Below are 22,206 nucleotides of genomic sequence, written 5' to 3'. Positions count from 1 at the left end.
CATCTGTTCAAGTGTTTTCCTATGAATGTGCTGGCAGTGATTGCTCAGACAAAGAGGGAGCCACTGCACGTGCAGCACGGCTGTTTGGGCTTCAGTGAAATGAAAACAGCTGCAGTTTTCTGTAATTTAAACTTTACGCACGTGGCACCTTGCTGTAGAGAAGAAATCTCAATCTTGTTTGTTCCAGAGGCTTCCAAACTGTGATTAATTATTGATCTTAGGCTTGCACTTTATGTCCCTGTACATCGTTATGGGTTGGAACTTTTTCAAAAAGTTAATTTATTTCAGTAAATAAAATTTGAAGTGTAATGCACATATAGATTACTTACACACAGAAAAATTCATAGTATATTACCAACAGAATTTTTATTAATTTTAATGGTTATAGCCTCCAGCTAATGAAAACCCAAAACTCAGTTTTCAATACAGAAATGTTGGCCAAGTATAAAACATTTAATGCCACAGTCAGGACTGCTTTTATATGGTCAACTTTAAGATAACATGGAGGTGATTATCTTCCTATTAGTAATACTATGATATTACAAAGTATGCCTAAAGAGCTTAGGTTAAGTGTATTTGCCCATACCATGGGCATTAAACCACATATTGCTACATTTGGAAATGTTGGTAAATGTGATGTCCTGCTCAGTATGGATCATGGGAGTTTTGTTTGAATGCTGTTGGACTTTATATTTGATGGCTTTTTAATTGTGAATTATATTTACTGAAGAGTGTCCAGCTGCTTTTATGCATTTCTTATTAAAAAGAGAAAAATAAATAAATAAATACCCAGCTGGGTTTGGGACTCCAGGTGGAAATTAGAACCAGAGCTAACCTGGTAGAGTGCATCTTTCCTCTTGAGGTTAATGTTTATTGTACATTGTTCCTGTTTGAAACTATTAAAATAATAATAACAATGGAATCAGCATATTCTGAAAGACTCTAGAACGTTTTTACAAATTGAATACTGAAATAACTCAACTTTAAACCACTCAGCAGTCCCTGTCCTTTTTCCTCCTTCACAGGTGGGAGGATCCTGACACTGTGTTGTCATTGAGCATCGTCTTGAACACTGTGAATCTCCCCCTGCTGAATTACTCACACTGTGCTTGTTCCATACATTCAACACCAGAGTTAAAGGGAATCCATTTCAGCCTAAATTTGAATGAGATCCCACATTTCAAATCTGAAAATAAGTGCTGAGAGTTTACAATGACAGCAACTTGTTCATCCTCTGTTTTATATGTCTGAATATCCTAAATAGACAAGCCTGATATAGACAGTGGAAGTGATGACCGTAGGTCTAACATCCACACAGGCTTATGAGCTGTGCTTTGCTTGACTCAGACGAGGCTGCGTGTGAAGACTAAGAATGAGTGGCTGTGGATGATGCATTCACTGCCCAAGCCCTCTGAAGGACATGGTCAGAATCTGCACTTCAATAACAACCTTCTGTTAGCTGTTCTCTCTGGCCAAATAATGGTTTTATTGGTGTGTTTCCAATCATCTCTCAGCATCTCTCTAACCTTATTTCCAACATTGCTCTGAGCCTTTCAGAGGTGATGACTCACACCTTTATAACAGTACCCAATTTTCATTTGTGTGAAAGCCTAATGGCACCCAGGCAGCAACAGTGTGCTGTAATTATTAAGTTAGATTATTTGAGCATTATTTCATACCTTGTTTGTTTTATTTTTTTTTTCAGTTGACAAAGCAGAAATGATTCAGATTTTATTTTTCCAGCAAATATTGCTTGAGATGAAAAGGAGTGGGCGATGCTTAAGTGATATGAGAAGCACTGTGAATATTGAACCTTGGAGATTTATTATCTGTTACTAAGAGGACTCCAAAGCAGTACCCATGGAAACACATCCTTTGACCCTCTGACAAAAGCAGAACTTTTATCCATAATTACAAATAACCTTATTTAGAATGATAGTTGTATGAAATGTTTCTCCATATTAGGATCTAATTTTCCCCCTTCTTTCCCTGTTGTGATTATACATACCAAGCATCCTTTTCTGGAGGATGCTTGGTATCCTTCAAAAAAAAAAAAAGGATCCTTACAAAAAATAAATAAATAAATAAACAAAACGAAGAAAGGAACAAAATGTAAACAAATGTATTCATGGGGTCTCCAGTCAGATCTGAGAATTAGTAGGTATTTGCCAGCTGGAAAACCCTGCTTTTATGTGAGTGCAAAAGGTGTGTGGGATTTCTGACAATCACGATTCAGTTATTACGCACTCAAAACAAACACACACACACACAGGAAGAGGAAAAAAACAAGTAGGTGGGAAAACACAGTGTTGCAGCCTAATAGATTTGTGAAAACAAGTTATGTAAGGCTGAACAAACCAAGGTACCACGTTCCTGAATCAACATCCTCCCACAGAGTCCTTCAAGATACATATATATATAGATAGATGGATGTAACCGGTGTATACTATTAGTGTCCTTTACTGATAACCTAGTCTTATACAGTGGGTTAACCTTGATGTGTTAAGTTGATGAAGGGAGTCAGACCACAGGAGTTGCTGGTTGTTGTTTAATGCAGGTTGCTGGCAGAGGCCTGCACAAATACAAATAAAAATGCCCTTTAACGTGCTGCTCTTCCATTCACAGGAGTCGGATTTCCCCTAGCAGATTAGCACATGGAGAAACCCTGACTAATTAATAACAATATCTTTAACAAAAATGTTCTTAACTTGTCAAAAAGAATACTCCTCTGTATGTATTGTAACAAACATTCATAGCTGCATGTACTTCCAATTATTTTATATATTTCATAAAACGCGAGCTTAACCAAAAGCAAAGAAAACTTCTTACCTCTTCCAGGTAGCCTAGCGCCAACTGAAGGTAGTACAGTACTGATGTCATAAGACGCTCTCTTAAAGTGACAGTAGAGGTACTAGTGCTTCTCAAAATACGTAAAATAATAAAATTCTTAAAATATGACAAAAACATAGGCTTCTTCAGTGTTAATCAAGATTTAGTGAAATTTCAAACATTATAATAATAAAAAATAAAAGCACATTTTCTAAAGTTGCTACACTATGATGTCAATTGCTGCAATCTTCTTTGTCAAAAGATAATAAACACGCTTTAGTTTTTTATTAAAAATAATTTATTTATTTTTAATTATTTTAATTTAAAAAAATCAAAGTGATCATTTATTGACATTTCTTCGAGAATAAAATTGCTTCTGCGTTGTTGTCTGTAATCGCTCTCAGTCCGTTACTGAATTTGACATTTCTCCAGTCCGTGGCCCGGTTTTGTTCCCTTACGTGGCCCAATGATCTGCCGAAGATCTGTGGTGAAGCTCGGCCGACGGGCCAGTGGGTACAGGGTGCCACAGGGATCATCTCGCCTCTCCACCTTTCCTCCCTTCCACGCCGCCCGGTCCGTCCGCATGGCCTGGTACGACCGGAGGGACACTTTGCGGTGCTGAAACGGACCCGTTTCCGTCGGAAGGCCGCCCCGCTTCGCCAGGGTCTCGAAGACTTTGTCGAGGTTGGTGCTGTCCTTCGCAGATGTTTCAAAATACGTGCAGTCACCCCCGAGAGCTTTGAGCACTTCTGCGCGTGAAATCCCTCTCTGGGAGTCAAGGTCCGCTTTGTTGGCGCAGACCACGAGCGGGACCCGCGGCTGCGCGCAATGCCCCGGCACCGAGGATTTGGTGAGTTTGGATTTAGCGGCCAAAATCTCCTCTCGCAGGTTGCACACCTCCTCGAAAGAGCTCCTGTCGTCGAGGCTGAAGACGAGTAGGAAAATATCTCCTGTGGAAATGACATAAAATAAAATAAACTGTTCGAAGTTGTTTAGTTAACTTTACGCATTTTGCAGAAAGCAAATTACGCAAACAGTTGTAACATTCACCCTTATTTGTCTGCAAGTTTCACATTGTTTAAGCTACTTTTGCATACTGAGACAATGCGCACCGGTGAGAATGGAGAGTCGCCGCTTGGCCGGGAAATCCCTCTCCCTGGACGCGTCCAAGACGTCTATTTGGTAGGTCTCCCCGCGGATGCAAAATAACTTCCTAAGGAAATCCTCAGAGGTCGGACTGTACTCCTCTACAAACCCGTCCCGGAGGTATCTTCTGAGGATGGCGGTCTTACCAACCCGTGGCGCACCGAGAACTACGATGCGTCTACAGTTCTGCGGCTTGGTGAGGTAAAGCGGCTCTGGTCGGTGCTGCAGACCGCTGCGACGGGTCGGGCCGTGAAAGACTAAATCTGTTAGCTGATCCAGCGAGGATCTCTTGGCGGGATGGTTGTTTTTTGCGCCGCCTGTCTTCTTCTCCTGTTTCCACTGAGACGTGGCTACTTTAAGTAGACCTAAGCCCGCTTTGATTCCAGACGAACTCAGCTGCTGCGACGCGTGTTTGTAAGCCAGCCAGACCTTGGAGAGACCAGAGCACTGTCCGTCATCGCTCTCCTGCAGGTGCGTTTCTTTCTCGGCACATTTGAGCTGGTGCCGCACATAAACGGAGCTGGTCGGGGCGCCAGTAGAAATGCTTCCCATTTCCATCGCTACTGGCGCTTTTTTTTTTTTTTTTTTTTTTTTTGCGCAGCCGAAAAGCGGACAGAATCACAGATGAGGCTGGGATTCCTCAGTTCTCTGTGTGTTTGCTGATGTCAGCTCCCTTTATATACTCGCTCCTCAGCCCCGGGAGGGATTCGTCCGCGTCATGCTGCCAGAAAAAACAAGATAGCACCGAGCAGAGAGCAGGACACATTGAATGTGATGTAGGCCTATATAATTGCCCTGTTTCTAGCGTTAATCTTAATAATAATAATAATAATAATAATAATAATAATAATAATAATAATAATAATAATAATAATAATAATAATAATAACAGTTCGGTTAGCTTACATTTTCTTGAGCAACATTTTACAAAAAAAGTGCTTTTAGAAGTATTTGGGGGGGTTTTACTTTTGCTTGAGTATTATGAAGTAAACACTTTATAGTCATATAATAACACTTTATTTTGACGGGTTGTGAATAAGACTGTCATGACACCGTCATGAACATGGCATAACAACATGTCATGAACATGATTAAGTGTTCATGAACATTTATGACTGTCTTTGTCTTCAATGTGTAGGACTCGCAGTGTTTTAGACGTTCATATGTAGTAGCTCTAAAACAATATTAATAGTAGGCTAAATAAATATTCCAACAGCTGTACTGCATATCGATTTTGATCATTAAACTTAAAATGAATGAATTAATAAAATATTAAAGCATTACATTCGGAATAGCTATTAATTTCATGTAAAATGTACTGATATCCAAACGTTTACATTTGAAAATAAAAGTTAAATATTTTGAAACGTATGACAGATGTTGGGTAAATGAACAAAAAGTATTATGACCAATGAATATCAATCAATCAATCAATCAATCAATCAATCAATCAATCAATCAATCAATCAATCAATCAATCAATCAATCAATCAATCAATCAATCAATCAATCAATCAATCAATCAATCAACCAATCAATCAATCAATCGATCGATCAATCAATCAATCATTGTTGTCGACCTACAATAAAATTAAATTTTACTTAAATTTTTTTAATACCTTTCATAATTGAAAGTGCTCCTTTATCCGAAATTAAATAAAACATTAATAATAAAAACTTGTTTTAAATGGCAAAACAGTTGCTCCATTACAAAGAAAGACACAAACACAGAGGATAAAAGAAAAGAAAAGAAAAGAGCGCTAGAGAAAAAAAATTAAGAGGACGTTGCTGCCTGTTGTCATAGTAACGCTGTAAGCTACCTGTAGCTAAGCAAAGCTAACCGCCGCCCTGACTCTACAAGGTAAACCTCTGAACTTCAGCTGCAGCTGAGTCACCGAGCAAAACCGAGCCGGGACCTTTCGGTAGGTCCGGTCAGCACCAGCTCCTCGTGTATCGGTTCTGCTTTGTTTAATCTCCGGACTCAAAGGGTGTGTCGACGCTTGGAGTACCAATAGACATAACTTGAGTTAGCTAAAGGGAGGCAGGTTTGAAAGGCTGAGCAACGGAAAGGATTGCCTGCGTCTGACCCCTTTTGTCTGCTGTAATTTAATAAATGCCCTTACTGGCGTTCATTATTACAGAGGGAAGCAATGACTCTTGTAACGATGCGATGCCTGGAAGGGAAGAAACAGAAAAGATGTTTGTTGAAACTGGGTCAGTGTCAGAAGCGTTTGTTAATTATGTAAGTTTGTGGTTATGTAATATCACAAGATTTTCGTTTTGAAACAAAGCCAGCCTACACAAGATGAGAGGAAAAACAGGCACAAAAATAAGAAGCTCTGGCAAAAGTTCTGATGGCTTTGGAAACATTTTGGTACACTGTACAGGTCCGGACTTACAAGGGCATTGGGCCTTGGGCTGGAGCCACTTTTGGTGCCCAGTCTATCACGGAAAATTATTTTACTAGTTCGATTAACACGTTATCCTATACATCAGCAGGCATGAATTGATGCAGTGTTTGTTTTGAACATTTCCTAAGCAGTGTGGAAGACTGCTTCCGCACTGCTTAGGAAAGAAACATCAAGTTTTTCTTTGGGAAAAACCTCTACTGTAATCATAAATCAACTGTAGCGTCATAAATTTCAATGACTTAAATATTTAACAGAAAGAAATCTTCAAAAATCTGGACCATGTGGCCTCTGTAGCAACTTTTAAAAGTGAGTATGCAAATTCTGATTCATGAGAGAGCATGCTCGCCTGGCCTGGCCTATCAGTGTGGGCAGGTGGTTATGTGGTGGTAAGTTTGCACTTGTTCCAGTCTCATTTCATTTTCAGATGAGCAGTACTCTGTGGGCTTGGAACATTGTATCATAACTCAACTTTGCTTTAAATCGCTGCAACTTCCTCCCCTCCCCGTCTGCTTTTTGATATTTAAAGATGCTTTTTGCCCTCTAATGTTCTCTGCGAACCTCTGAGGCCCTCACAGAATAGTTGGATTTAAACTTATTAATAGTGAGATTAAATTACTTCCCAATTGTGCACTTTCAGCAACATATGTTGAAAGTGAAACGCTAAAAAGAAGTTTGTGAATTCTTTTGAAGGTCTTGTATGAGTTATGTGGGAGTAAACATGGAAGGACAGCTACAGAAGGTATTATTTAAATTATGTAAAAGAATTTGCATTGTTCTTCGATTTATTCCAAAAGGTAAAAATGCAGGAAGCATCGACCAGATCAGACAATCCAGACGCCACGAACACAGCCGGGAATTTCCGGTCTTCTTGTCCGCAATGCAATAAGCAGGTGAATTTCATCTGTACCTTCTAGTACTTTAAAACAGTTTTATGGTGTAGGGACCCAATTTGTTATGTGATTGCAGTTTCTCAAACCAAAGCCTCCAAAAAGTTATCCAAACCCAGAGCCAGGAGAAGTACTAAATGAAGACGGAAATGCTGCGGAAGCGGCTTCTCCAGTGAACGAGTCTCAGAACTTGGACATCTCAGGTTCTTGTTACTGTACTCCAGCAAGCATGTTCTAGTTAAAATATTGATCCAGCTATCTGTGGATGTTTAAGCCCATATTTTAGGCTCTAAGGTATAGTTCTTTTTCCCCCTCAATTCCGTTCTTCTGCAGAATACCTTCGATTTGACGAGCAAGGGATGATTCTTCCGCACAGCATCCTTGGGAGCTTAGATGATTTTCGAACGTATTTGGAGGCTAGGGGGGAGAAACATGTAACTTGAGAACCCTTTTATTATCATTATTATTATTTTTTGCATCTGTTTATCTTGGAACGCTATGAATCAACTGGGTTTTCTTCTTTTCCCCTCTCAAAACAAGCTGTTACAGCACTTTCCGAAGCCTTTGAGCGATCCCTCATGTGAAGCCGTCATGGAGACTCGCACAGACAGCAGGGATGGAGAGATTTCACACCAGAGCAATGCGCTTCAGAACTGGGATAAACACATGACGTATCGCAGACGGAAGCAGAAAGAATTGTCTGGTAAGGTTCTGGAGGATTTTGCATCGGCAGTTCCACTTTTGAAAAAGAGCAAACGTGTTTCTCAACTCGAAAGACGAGGAAAATGGAATCTGTACATTTGCTCTCGTAAGACTCGCTCAACTGGCCTGTGGAAAACCTGCTGATGAATCAGGACAAGCATTTCAGAGAGACTACGGAGCAGAAGGAAATTCTAAATCAAGTCATGCCGCTCGCCTACTCTGGATACGTATGACACACATCTGATTTCACCGGCCTGCCAGCTTTCCATTCCTTCACTTTCTTCACGCCTGCGTCTCTTTCTCTTTGGAAGGGTTATACTGTGGGCGGCGAGTTTTGGAGCCTCCCGCAGCGCCTCGGCGATGAACTGACCGGTATCGCAACCACGCTGACTCGGACCGAGCGAGGCCTTAAGGAACCCATCACACATGTGGGACACCCAGGCACCATACACAGGGAGATGGGTAAACATAGTTTCATCCCTTTAGCCGTGTTATGGAACTCTTTAACTCTTAACTATTTAACCCCATACGGAATCTTTTTTCTGCCTCCTTTTGGGGGATGTTTTTCATCTTTCAGGAATCGTTTCTGCTGAGATTGAGCGTCCAGCTACTCGAGCTTGGGCTCAGAGTGCTTACCTGCGACACAAGACACAGGAACTTGAAAACATTGTGCGCGACGTGGACATAAAAAATCTAGTAAGACTTTTTTTTTTTTTTCTGTTCTCAATTACCAATGAAAACAAGTACAACCTAAAGCTATCTGTTTATTTAAGCATGTTGTGTACAAGCCCAGATAATCATAGTTTTTATGCGACAGTTGCCACAATGCGCTGTACTTGATTTTGTCAAAAATGGAGCTATGTATTATGACTTAAAATGAACTAAAGGTGATAAGAACTTTATGTTTTCTTTTACCACAACTGATTTCAGCTTTTAAGATGACTGGAGGGCTACGATTCACAAATGTCCCTATTTGTTGCCGTGATAAATCAGGTGCGATATTCTCTAGTAGACTGCAGCGAGAGAATGACCAATTTGGACGCCTGCTTCTGCTTGCAGCAATCTTAAACTAATTCAGGTTTCAAATAAAATGAAACATGAGCCCATTCATTTCGGGATGCTTTTAGCTAACCAATTTACCTGATTCGGAAAATGTCAGCTGCCAGGTCTTACTTTATGAAAAGCTTTTTTTATTGCCTAATTTGGTTTGATTTTTAGGCATGTGTGAGAAGCCTAATATTAGAGTAATAAATCACAAAGGCACAAACAGAACATCCATAATTTCTACAGGTCAGTGCTTTAAGGTTTGAGATTTTAAACTTCTGTGAAGCGACAGAGAAAACTTTTTCTAATACATTTCATACAGTTGACTGACATGTCATGCTATTTATTCAGAGAGTCTTTATTTTTTTTTTATTACTTTTTTCAAATTTGGAAGTCAACACCCATAGGATTAAGTTGCAATTTAAATATTTTGGAAAAGAGAGAGTTTCATCCATCCATTCATTCATCCATCCATTTTCTGTTCACCCTTTGTCCCTAATGGGGTCAGGAGGGTTGCTGGTGTTTATCCCCAGCGAACGTTCTGGGCGAGAGGCGGGTTCACCCTGGACAGGTCGCCAGTCTGTCGCAGGGCAACACAGAGACATACAGGACAAACAACCATTCACACACACACTAACACCTAGGGAGAATTTAGAGAGACCAATTAACCTGACAGTCATGTTTTTGGACTGTGGGATGAAGCCGGAGAACCCGGAGAGAACCCACCATGCACAGGGAGAACATGCAAACTCCATACAGAAAGACCCCAGGCCGGGAATCGAACCCAGGACCTTCTTGCTGCAAGGCAACAGCTCTACCAACTGTGCAGCCCTCACACAGTTTCATCAGTAGAAGTATATGTAAACATGTTTGACCAAAGCCACATACTTTTAAAAAGCAATCCATCCAAATTAGGTGCATACTTTTGAATTTGAAGAAAGTCAATACAAATCTGTCATTATTCTGGAATTTAGCTAATAGAAATACTTTATTCAACCGTTTTGAGCCTCGGCCTTACAAAATCAATATGAAATCGTGTTTTGTTTTTTTTGTAGCATTTATTTGAGTTTATTTTTTAAATAGTCCATATGCTTAGAAATTAAAGTTACCTGAGATATTTGTTTCCCTAAATCAATCATTTCCCACACGATGTACATAAATGAATGTATTTCATTGCTGTTTCATTGCTGATTTTATTATTACAGAAACAACTAATGATGGAGTACTTGGCTCTGTGAAGTGCTCACACCCCCGCAGGCTGCCTCACTCGGTTTCTTTGCCGACAGGCTGCCATCGTTCTGTTCCAGGCTTTCTGCAGAGAAAACAAGCTCCAGAATGCGAACAGCGCAGAGCGTTCTTTGCACATTCACACAAGTTCACACAACCTTGTAGGCTCACCGGGAATAAACACACTCCCACTCAACTACAAAAAAAATGAGCAAAGTGTTGCAATTAATTGTGGTTCATTGCCTGTTAAAAGTACATCTAGTGCATAAGGCCTGCTAAAATGATGAAAGGTGCATTAAAACAGTAATTAGGGCTCATGCACAAGCAAATTTAGAGCGAGCACAGTTATGAAATCTAGAGTGAGCCAAAGGTAGCGTGGCTGCAGTCTGTTGGGCAACAGAGTCTGACTTTATACTCTACCTGCATTGCAATGAGTCCATCAGCAGCGGCGGCCCGTTCTGAGGTGGTACAAATGTACTTCTATACACTGACAGTTCCCACTTAATCCTATTAACACCCTTAATAACAGATGTTATTTTTGATGATTTTTGGCAGTGTTTCTTATGATCTCAGCTGGTGTCTCTCCTCCATGTTGTCTCGGGGTGGGTGCAGTGTGTCCTGTTGGGCAGGTGGCTAATGTGATGTTTAGGATTTGGGACAGATCGTCTGGTCCACAGCTGACTTGGCTCAGTGGATTTTACTTGACAGTCCTCTCAAAGCTGCAGTTATCCCTGTTGCTGGTGCACCTTTTTCCTACCTCTCAATTAAGCTTGGAGACAGAGTTTCTGCTTATACCAGCTGATTCAGCCTTGACCTTTTGTGGCCTATCCTCCTTGTGAAGGTGTCGATGACTTCTGGACACGTGCCACGTCAGCAGTCTTCCCCGACTGACACAGAGTGAGAGACCGTTCATAACCTTTGCAGGTGCTTTGTGTTACGCCACGGGTTTCCAATAATGACCTTTTCACAGTATTCTAACTTTATGAGACGCTGAATTTTGGGTTTTCATTCTGTTCTTGTTAAGCCACAATCATCAAAATTACATGAAGGAAAGGCTTGGAGTATTTCACTCTGTGTGTGATGCTTCTGTATATGAGTTTCACTTTCTGAGATGACTGGCAAGAAATGTTGCAGCTTCAGACAATATTCAAATTTTTTAAAGATGCATGAGTTTGTGTGCGATTATATCAGAAGAGTTTCACTCTTTGACTAAGTAACAGAAATAAAGTAACTTTTTGTGATATTTAAATGCAGCCTGCAGGACCACTCCGATTGGATCTAAAGCCATCAGTGGGAAACGCACATAAACGATCCATTAGTAATATCCTAGAACCAGGAGGTATATCCCAGAAATGAGATTTTCTTTAGGAATAGTGTCACTGATCAGAGGCTACAGTTAAGTGTGAGAGGTCCTCATGTTGTGGCTCATCAGGACAAGTAATATCCTTTGATTTGAAGTAAACAAGGACAACAACAACTTTATGTGACAATGTTTGCAGGTTATGACTAAACTGGAGGTGATAGGTACCGGAAAGCCGCACACTTCCTTGTCGGAGCGCCAGGATCTCTTACTGCAGAATGAGGGAGAGGAGAAAAAGGAAAACGTTATGGAGGAAGAGAAATTGTAAGATAGAAAGTAGCTTATTTTTCTTCATTTTTAAATCTATTTTATGAGGAAAAAAATGCTGCCAGTGTTGGTGTGTTTTTTTCTTTTGCTTGTTTTTTGATAAACGGCACATTATTCTTTATAATTCAGGTAAATATGTGTAAATATGTAATAAAGGGAACAAGTGCTTTGTACTTGGTTTGCTTTTCATCAACTATTTCTTAATGTTGGTATAGTGTCTTTCCCATCATGTTGCAGAGTCACATTTTTGGTGAAATTTTATTTTTCTCAAAAAAAATAAAAATAATAATAACAGCCTTATGTCAGGATAAGACAGTTCTTTTATACAGTGTCACGCCTCATCAATGCTGCACTTTAGTTTGGCTGTCACAAGACATTCCTTTCCATCACAATCAGTTCAGCTTATTCATGTTGCTCCGTTTCACGGCAAATATTATTTCAAGGTGCACAAGACAAAGTGGTCCAGTTCATAACCAGAAATATATCAGATCAAGTCAGTACAGTTTACAGATAAAAATCCAGTTACATGCATTGCAGTAGTAGGTGCAATTTAAAATACAATTAAAAATAAAATAAAATATATGTCTAAGGAAGTTGAGGAGATTGTATGAAGTTATTGGCTTTGCAGTGATCTTTTCTTGGAGTAAGCATGTGGTGACACCAGAAAGGAGCAACTTCCTGTTTAACAGGAAGAAACTTCCAGCAGCCGTCTGCAGCAACTTATTGGGGCTTAAGAGAGAATATACAGTTATTGATATAAAAGAATGTGAGAATTTTTTTTGTTTTTGCAACTGATTATTATTTTAGCCAATATTTAATTATTTGCTAAGTCTGAGTATGCACTAAAACATCTCAACTAGGCTGAGGACTGGATATTGAAATGGTTTGGTGTCCTCATATTGTTAGTGACAGAGACTCACTGGAGGAAACTGATGATGGTCAAGTCCAGGCTTTGCCCTATCCTGCTTTGAGGATTAACGGTCAGCTTGCTGAATGGACGTCTGATAAGGTACCGACATTATTTTTTTTAATTCTCTGCTCAGAAACGTGATGTCTCTTAAGAGATAAAACATTGTTTGGGACAAATTACTCTCTATGAAAGGAAAACACCTTCAATTCTACTTTTCCTGCCTTTCATCCATCAGTAAAGCATCACAGATAAGTTATGTTTTTCACTGAATAGTTTCACAATGAAAATAAATACCACCTTCTGCACATCTAAGCCGGTGGTGTGCAACCTTCACAATCCAAAGAGCCATTTTTGCCCAAAGTCCAGCAAAACTAAACTTGTTAAGAGCCAAAAATGTTACGCTATCTATGGGGAAATAACACATATCTACTAGGACTTGTGTTGTTATTTTGAAAGAAACTGTTTTATTTCTATTTTTGGTTTTAAAATAGAGAAAAAAAATATAAAAAAAGGATAGATACGCTCCACGGGATATTTGTGGAAATAATGTAGAAAAGAAAGCAGTTTCAAACTTAAAAACAAGAAAGTCTATGTTAAAAAATGTCTCCTGTTCTGAAAATTCAGTGCAATTACTCTGTAACTCAAGAGTAAAAGCTACTAAAAACCTACATTTGTTATTTGCTATTTGCATTTAAAAACATTAGTCGGCTCCACTTCATTTTGTAGGCAAAGGCACTGATGGGCTTTTAATGAAAATGTTATTGATTAGTAGATTGAGTGTAACACACATTGTCTGCTCTCTGCATGTCGTGTCTTTGGTTTTCTTCCACTGGGTTGATTAGGGAAAAGCTGGAATCAGTACCTCCGTGTTGTTCAAAACCCAGACCGGGGAAATTGTCTCAACCGACATGGAGCTGCGCAACGAAGGCAACACCGTCATTTTTTACAGCTGGAAGAAGCTTCCGAGAGACCTAAGTCTGTCTCACCTGTACCAGCCAAAGGATCGTGTGCGCTTCTACTTCAGATCCTCCTCTGGTACAGATTCACAAACGCGATTCAACACCTGCTACTGCTGCTTGCGCGTCATGCGTTTGTCGCATGTGTCAACCCTTGTCACGCTACCAACAACTCAGCCTTTTTGCATTTTAAATTTTTTTTTTTTTTTATTTCTACTTTAACTCAGGTGTGATTCATCCCAGCGAAACCCAGCAGGTGGAGTTCATATTTAAGTCAGAGGAGCAAGGTCTCTGGACTGAAATTTGGCAACTCAACACCAACCCTGTGTTGTTGCAAGGAGCCTCGATTCAGATCAGGCTGAGTGGGGTGGCCACCAAACTGGACAAAACTGCAGATCAGAGGAGCTTCTTAGCGGTAACTTAACCAGCACAGCGTGTTTCAAAAAGGAACGAAAAAGTCATTTCCATTCATAGAAAAGTGTACTTTTGTGGCTTCATCTTGTTTCGTGGGTGTGTGTGTGTGTGTGTGTGTTTAACAGAACAAGCTGGAAAAGATTGTTGTGGAAAAGTACTATCGATCGATGTTGAACGGCCGCGTCGGGATCATCTACGTCCCTGAAAGGCCCACGTCTCCTGCAGAGCTTTACCTTACTGAAGAGGAGCTGTTCCAGGAGAAAAACCCCAGGGTACATTACCCTCCGGTGAAAGCCTCCTGCATTATTTATCTTTCTTAGCTTACTGACTTTCTCGTATTATCACAACTTTATTCTCGTATGCTTTTCTTTGCCAACAAAAAGCATTTGGGTAACACTGACATATTCTTGTCCTAATGTTTGACGTCATTGAAAGTGACGGGGCTTTTCAACACATTTTAGAAGTTTTCTGTAGTTTGGAGCTCAGGACTATTTCAAGAACGTAATGTCAGCCTCCTTTATTGTTAGAAATAATGTCAATGTATTTGCCTTGTTCTCTTCGGACACCCATTTGTGCTCAAGCATCGCTCAATCAGCTGTTGATTTTTACATCCGTTTAAACATTTTTTTATATAGTGGACTTTCTTTGTTGCTTAATCCACCTTGCAGAATGCACCTGCTGTACTGCTACAAGTACTAACCTTTAATTTGACGTCACCATGCTTGGCAGACACTAATTAAGTGTTTCAACCGTTTTATCCAAACTGCACATCACAACTGTTGTTTGCTATGGATAAAGGTGTCTTAGCATAATCTTCTGGAACACCTTTTGAAGTGCTGACCGTGGCGCTGTTGAAAATTGTTAGAATGAAATGAATACGGACCAAATATAACTTCGTGGTTCTCCAAAACACGTCTTTGTAGGTTGCCACCACAACTCGTGAATGTGGCCCTGCACAACACCGCTACCTTTGTTGTGGCAGTTTTGATGTTGTGGTGACTGAGCTGCTTGCTTGTTTTAATCCTCGACACCATGACACGTGTTATTTGAAGCGCACCGGTCATTTCTCCTAATCCCTTCCAGCTCAGTTCTGACCTGTCAGAGGGTTTTTGTTTGACAGTGTTGGTTGCAGATCCCTAGTCACAGCTTGTGAGTCAGTGTGAGATGACCCAGCAATGGGTCCATTCATCGCGTGAGAGTGGTTAGACCATCATGTCCGTTCTTCCTAAGCAGAGCCGTTATTACATCTCCTATTCATTTCATATTCATAGCACACCTCCGTTTAGTTTCATCCTAACTTTGGGGCGAGCTCATTATTTATTATTGATTACAAAGGAGAATGGCTCTAAATGAAATTTTATGCATGTGAGTGAAAAAAAACAACCCTCCACCACCTAGAAGTGTGTTAATCAGTTTTGTTAGCTTCTTTTAAGAAGTGCAACCAAACATTTAGCTGGAAGCATTACCTCTTATATTATCTATAATCACGTGATTCTCCTAAAATAGTCAGAGCTACCTTCTGCAAGTCGGCCTGCTGCTAATAAGGGAACTGGAATAAACAAAGAATGTTGCATTTCTTTTTGAAACTTTCAACACATTTTAAAAATGTATGTCTGTATTTATATTTTTTATTCATAAACTGACATTTTATTGTTTTACACATCCATATGTTTTAAAATTCAGGAAAACCTTTCATCACGCATAATGGTTTTTTCTTCATCAAAAACTGGTGATGCTGTCTTTCACTTTAAAAGCTGGAGTTCAGTATGAAATGTTTGTTTCTGTTCTGCTTGATTCATAGATTCAGTGTCTAATGCTTTAATGAGATATTAGAATTGAAATTCAATATTTATTTTATTAGGTTATAATTGTGTGAATATAGAAACCATTACCTTTTTTAATATATATATATATATATATATATATATATATATATATATATATATATATATATATATATATATATATATATATATATATATATATATATATATATATATCTACAAACTATTTTACTGTTCTGAAAATATGTTTCCCTCTTATTAAGATATTTGTATTTACTTTGTTTATTTATTTACCTTGAGGGGTTGTATCATAAATCTGGTAATATTATAGGTCAAAGCTGTGCAGAAAAAAAAAAAGTAAAAGTAAACTCTTAAAAGTATTGTTACATTCATTCCATTGTTATGGTTTTAGTTGCAGTACCATTACCAGCCAGTAGAGGCCCTAAAGAAAGTGTGGCAACAGGTGAATCCGGAGTGCAGCTGGGATCTCTCTTTTTACACTCTTCGACAGGTAATCCTAACACTTCGAGGTAACTGCTTTGAGCAAATGTAGACCATGTTGCAGCACATCACAGAACAAAAGTAAGACATAAACAGGTTTATGTCATCTATAATACCTGTATAATATTCTGTTTTTAATCCTCCTGCTATGTTGTGACTCTGGAGGCTGTATTGTCTCTGCCTAATGAGGATCCTATCAAAGAAGAGACCTTTTGCCAGCTCAACTCTCTGTATCTGCAACTTTGTGAACCTCCCGCTAGAAAACACCACCTTCTAGAACGGGCCGATATAGGGTAATGCCTATACTACAGTGTATAGTACAATACAGGAACATGCATTATGCAGGTTCTTTTTATTTTACATGTCCGTTTTCCGCCTACAAATTGTGGAATAATACTGTTTGTGGTGGTGGTGTGTGGTGCCCCCTGCAGGCAACAACTGTGGATAAACCTTCTGGACTTAATGGGAACTGAAGCCTTCAGGCTCAGAGACATGATGGGCCTTCCAGAGAAAGATACTTGGTCTGGTAGGAGGCATGAACTCATAATCCCAACTCATTGTGACACTCAGCTCTACGACAAAAACATTTAGGGATACAGTATAGATTGGATTTCTGCTATTTCTCCAGTGCCTTACAGTTAATTCGATTAATCCTGATGAACTGATTATTGAAATAATTGTCAACTAGCTTAGTAGTTGAATAATGGTTAACTAGAGTATACAGACTCTGAAACTTGTCATTTGGTGAAAGAACAAGACCCCTCATAGTAGTAAGCCAAAATTGTGCAAAAAATAAATACATTTTGTAGATCAGATAAAAATCCTTTTTTTGTCTGGAAGTGTGTTTAACCCAGAACTCTTGGTATAGTGGCATAGTTTTACTTTCACCTGGTTTAAATTTTTTAAATAAATCTTCTATTAGACACCTTTTGCTATTCAACTACTAATCACAAATTATTCAGCAGATCACCCCTTTATTGATGTCAGGTCAAGGAGTCATTTTTTTTGTTGCAGATGCTACAAATTATCAAGAATGCACTAAAGAAATTCAAAGTTATTGCATTCGAGGCAACAAAATGTGTATTTTCTCATTTAAAAAAGTAAATTAAGGTTAATTATTTGTTTATTTTAATTTTTATTGTATTTTTTTATATTGCTCAAAATAAGCTTATGTGGTTAAATGAAAAATTTGTAGAATATGCCCATTTTTCTAAGTTACTACTTGAGAACGATGACAAACAATCGCTTACTAAAATAATTGTTAGCTGCAGACCTAAATCAAAGTAGAAATACAAAATATTTTAGAAGTATTATATCAAGCACAATATTGTATCTTTTTTTTTTTTTTTTTTTCTTTTTTTTGCAGGATTCAGCAATAACATCATAATTACATATTTTCCTGTTCATTGTCTGTTGTGATGGACTCCATTTAGAAGGAATCAAATTTTCAAATACAGAGCTGCAGTCCATGTTGTAAACTAAACAAAAAAAATATCTTGAAAATTATAAGGATGGACATTTATTTCTAATTTAATTTTTAGTTATTGTTGCATATTCGGGTGTATCTGAACAGAGATAAAGTCAAATCAAACTATTAACCTTGCGGGGGGGAAAAGGAGAGGAAAAAGCTCCACTGCAACAGATTTTAGTAAATCTGCTTCAATTTTAACAGAACAACTAGTTTGTTTTGGATTTTACATCAAATGAAATATTCTACTGTTCAGGATTTCTGTTTTCTACATTACGTCCTAGATGTGGGTACTCTGTCGCCCACCGATGACAAGAGAGAGTCAGCGGCTGCAATAGAGAAGTGTGGCACGAAAGCAAGACAGGGCAGATCAGAATCCAAAGACTACGACAGCCCGATTGAGGTAAATGCACCTCAGTGTCAGAGTGGCGCAGCGTTTGTGTGTCGGCGAATGCCTTTGCAGCTCACTAACCGACATGAACAAAGAGACTGAGGCGTGTTTACAGTTGTTTTGCCGCAGAATCGAAAGCACTTTGGAATATAAGTGTGAATTCAACATTGTTGTAACTGACAAAAAACACATCACTGAATCCAACAGTAAAACTGATCCGATCATGAGTCAGTCTCCACTTTAACCAGGCTGTCAAGCCGTCATCCATTCATCTGCTATGCAAGTGTTTTGTTACTACTGACTGCCGCCCCCACATAACCACACACGCGTCCTCAGAAAGGCACTGATCTGCAATATTCATTTCTCTTCACTAGATCCTTAAAATTATTCTTTTTTTTTAGATTTGTCACTTTATGTCTGTGCCACGGCTTTGCGGCGAATCTTATCAATTTGCTCGTCTCTGTGGTGGTCTTTGACGACAGGCAGTGTCTTGAAGTGATGATCTTCTGTTCTAAGTCAGTACATTTTGCCCAATAATGTAGAAAATAAAGGCTTTCTGCCAAGAGTTGTGTCCTTTTGCTGGGTTGTAGAAGTAACTTAGCAACACAGCGGCCGTCTAGTTTTTAATAAGAAGACTTGTTTGGACAAAATAATTACACAACAGTGCCTTTTAACACTTTGCTATATTGCAACTACGACTTCTGTGAATTTTATTAGGACTGTATGTGTTAGATTAAAACCAAGTAGAGCACTTATTATTCTCATATATGTATTTAAATTTCAGTTAAAAATGTAAAAACCGCTCAGCCTCAGTCAAGACTTATATTATCCGTGAACTTATACTTTAACATTTAACCACCTACATCCACATCAGTTGGGCTTTGACTTTCTAAAATGTGGATGTGGATGGGCTTCAGTTGTATGTTTAGCGTCATTGTCCTGCTGGAACATTGACGTCTAAACAAGTGCCTGAAACAGATTTTCCTCCAGAAAAGATTACGTGTCCCTGCTGAGAAAAAAAGAGTCTCCCCACAGCATGGTGCTGCCACCACTATCTGGTTTCAAAATGTTAATTTTTGGTCACATCGGAGCAGGGCAACCTCTTCCACATGTTCGCTGTGTCCCCTGCAAGGATTGTTGCAAACATTAAATAAGTCTTCTTTTTGTGAAATATGCGTGACTTTTTACATCTTCTTGATCCACTGGATGGTATGTAAAGCAAAGAATGAAAAAGAAGGTTTGCATGTCACACTTTAACACTTTTTAATTCTTCAGATATATATATATATATATATATATATATATATATATATATATATATATATATGTGTGTGTGATTAGTAGTTGTAACACAAAAAGATGACAAAAATATAAGTGAATATTAATACCCCCTTTCTCCAAATCCCCTTAATGACCATGAACTTCTTTTCTGGCCCTAGTCATGTTACTTCTGCTCTAACTGCTCATTTCTTATTATTCACCATCTTTGACATTTACCAGAAGATCGACGACGCAGCTTTATCTGTTTGTATTCTGTTGAGCAATTTTCTTCTCTGTGTAAAAGTTGAGTCATTGGGTAAGGTACGGTTTATTACTCATAGGGCGCCATGGAAACGGAACAATTTTGTGACAAATGTGCACCTGCTCTCAGAAAGCATGCCAAGGTGTGAATTATTTGCACCTGTGCCACTCCAAGCCATCTTCAACAGATGCTCGCACAGCTACGCGCTAACGTCTCTGTTTGCTCTGTCAATCGCAGCTGTGCTTAACCGCAACTCGGCATCATTGTTCCACAGATCACTGGAACAAAGAGTAAGAGAACGGATGGCAAACATTCCAAAAAGTCCCCCACTGACTCAGCGAGTGAGTTCAGTTCATTTCTTGACCTTGAAGCCATAGACGAGGAGACCCTCTTGATCTACAAAGGAGCTTTGCACGAAAAGGCAAGTTGTGTTGTTTTGTTTTGTCAGACACAGTGCATAAATCTGAGATTAATTTTTTTCCTTCACTCTGAGACATTCCTGGGTCGGTTTCTAAAGTTCTGATGCTTGAACTGTTCATTAAAGTTTCCTTAACTGTTACTGAGGAGATAGGAGGTCAAGGGGTCACATAGATGCATCCTCCTGACCTTAACTTGGTACCTGGGACAGCTGCAGTTCTCTTTAAAGTGTAACTCAACCTCATGTGAAAGCTTAACCACACCCACAGACAAAAACTGAAAACTCCACCAATGTGGGTGGAAGCATTGTGTCTGAGTGTCGAACAAAAAGCTACAGTATGAACAGAGGACATGGGGAGCTCTTTGTAGCATGATGTGAGAAAAAAACATATCTTCAGTGTTAAGAAAGGCAAGGAGAAAATTCTGAAAATGATTTAAAAAAAACTAACATAAATTAGTTCCAGTCTTGGAGAGGAGATGGAGGCAGTGGAGCACAACAACAAATATGTGGGTGTAAATATGAACAAAATGCAAGGTTGGAATGAGTTACGTTATAATCTCTTGTTTTTGGAAGCATATTTCGAAGTCTTTCCAGAAAGACTTTGCACATATTTGAGAATCCTGTGGTGAAAATGTAAACTTTTTTCTAAATAGGCATCTGCTGGACTATTTGTGTCAGAGTGATTCCAAAAAAACAAAAACAAAAAACTAAATAAAGACTCCTACTGAACTAAAGGGAAAAAAACACACACTGGCTTGATAACAACACTCTATACTATACTGAGACCATGTAAGATCCCTGCCAATAAGATCCCATACAGCAGGTCATTCCAGGTCACTCTGCAAACTGTTACAGATGGATTTATATCTATAGCAGAAAAACAAAATTGAGGAAGAACATATTTTCCTTCACATCACATTCCACTTGAGCATTTGTTTTCAATGGATTTCTCTGGTACATTTTCTCAAAACTAAATTAATATCTGAGCTATATGCTAATTAACTCTTATTACCATCTACTCCCATGTTTTTGGTAGGCCTGTCAAATTCTTTCTTCACGATGAAAAACAGTAATTCTGGTCTTTATCTAGCCTGGCAAAAACCAACTCCTATATATACTTCTATGTTTTGCTTCAGACAGAGGGTCTGCATTCTTGGCTATTGGGAAATGATTGGTCGCCGGAGGTGTGGACTCTGTTAAAGTCTTAAATTTTACCCAGTTTTTAATGTTTGACGCTGAGATAGTCAGCCAGTTTGACGCTATGAAGCTTACCAAAAATTGCCTGTACTGTAAACGACCATCCATTTGGAAGCGTACACCCAGCGCAGACTGAACGGACATTTCTAAGACTACAGGCAGACTGCAGTTCTAAAACAATGCAGAGAATCCATGTCATCAATCAGAAGTTTTCCCTCTGTTTGCTGATTGGCCTGCTTGAATTTCTACCAGAGGAATCCATTTCAATGGGAGAAAGCTCAGAGGGAGCGGTGAAATGAGAGGAATTGCCAGTAGCCGAGCTAGTCTTAAACTAATCTTAAGATTTTCTTGATGAATTATTCGATTTCCCCCCTATGTATTAAAATAAAGTCAAACAAAGGGGAAAAGTGAATGAATAATGTATGAGAAGATGCTGAAATTAAGTCTCCATGTTGGTTTTCTGGCAGGTTTATGTTTGGATGGAAGAACTTGTGTGCAATCTGTGTGACCTGATGGACGACATTCCGGTGGGTGACGCACAGACCCCAAAATGCTGCGCCTGAAAGGCGGGCTGGATGAGAAGAAAAAGGCCCAAACAATCAGATATTACTTTTGTTAACGAATCAATAAAGTTTGTTTTACTGAACACCGAATATTTGAATATTTGCTCACGCCTTCAGATGCTGTCACGTTAATCGCTGACGAAGCAAAAGACGCGCCCCCGTCCCTCCTCTCTGTCACCCGCTTCTCCCCTGCTGCGTGTGTGCAGCTC

The 22,206-nt window shown here is 39.1% G+C and overlaps 2 protein-coding genes across 6 annotated transcripts; one reads left to right on the top strand and one right to left on the bottom strand.

The window, feature by feature from the left end:
* Positions 1 to 2,534: 2,534 nt before the first annotated feature.
* On the bottom strand, positions 2,535 to 4,748 carry si:dkey-27j5.5 (dexamethasone-induced Ras-related protein 1). The gene is made up of 2 exons (XM_044114426.1): positions 3,942 to 4,748; positions 2,535 to 3,779 (listed from the first exon to the last, which is right to left on the bottom strand). Exons 1-2 carry the CDS (start codon positions 4,531 to 4,533, stop codon positions 3,238 to 3,240), a joined length of 1,134 nt encoding a protein of 377 aa, XP_043970361.1. The 5' UTR covers positions 4,534 to 4,748; the 3' UTR covers positions 2,535 to 3,237.
* LOC122829674 (mycbp associated protein) lies at positions 4,353 to 22,080 on the top strand. Of its 5 annotated transcripts, none has more exons than XM_044114423.1 (19): positions 4,353 to 4,446; positions 7,181 to 7,276; positions 7,353 to 7,476; positions 7,607 to 7,707; positions 7,814 to 7,976; positions 8,087 to 8,202; positions 8,287 to 8,437; positions 8,553 to 8,671; positions 11,746 to 11,870; positions 12,780 to 12,882; positions 13,626 to 13,818; positions 13,967 to 14,154; positions 14,279 to 14,425; positions 16,350 to 16,448; positions 16,604 to 16,731; positions 16,870 to 16,964; positions 18,191 to 18,309; positions 20,094 to 20,240; positions 21,902 to 22,080. In XM_044114423.1, the coding sequence occupies exons 2-19, from the start codon at positions 7,187 to 7,189 to the stop codon at positions 21,995 to 21,997; spliced, it is 2,304 nt and encodes a 767-aa protein (XP_043970358.1). In that variant the 5' UTR covers positions 4,353 to 4,446; positions 7,181 to 7,186; the 3' UTR covers positions 21,998 to 22,080. The 5 variants fall into 5 exon arrangements, with proteins under 5 accessions (XP_043970358.1, XP_043970357.1, XP_043970359.1 ...); XM_044114422.1 differs by lacking the exon at positions 4,353 to 4,446 and adding an exon at positions 5,748 to 5,836; XM_044114424.1 differs by lacking the exon at positions 4,353 to 4,446 and adding an exon at positions 5,777 to 5,897 and having other exon boundaries at positions 7,368 to 7,476.
* Positions 22,081 to 22,206: the final 126 nt, after the last annotated feature.

This window comes from Gambusia affinis, linkage group LG04, assembly GCF_019740435.1.
Source record: "Gambusia affinis linkage group LG04, SWU_Gaff_1.0, whole genome shotgun sequence".
NCBI classification, from domain to species: Eukaryota; Metazoa; Chordata; class Actinopteri; order Cyprinodontiformes; family Poeciliidae; genus Gambusia; species Gambusia affinis.
This window is presented reverse-complemented; position numbering and strand designations above follow the sequence as displayed.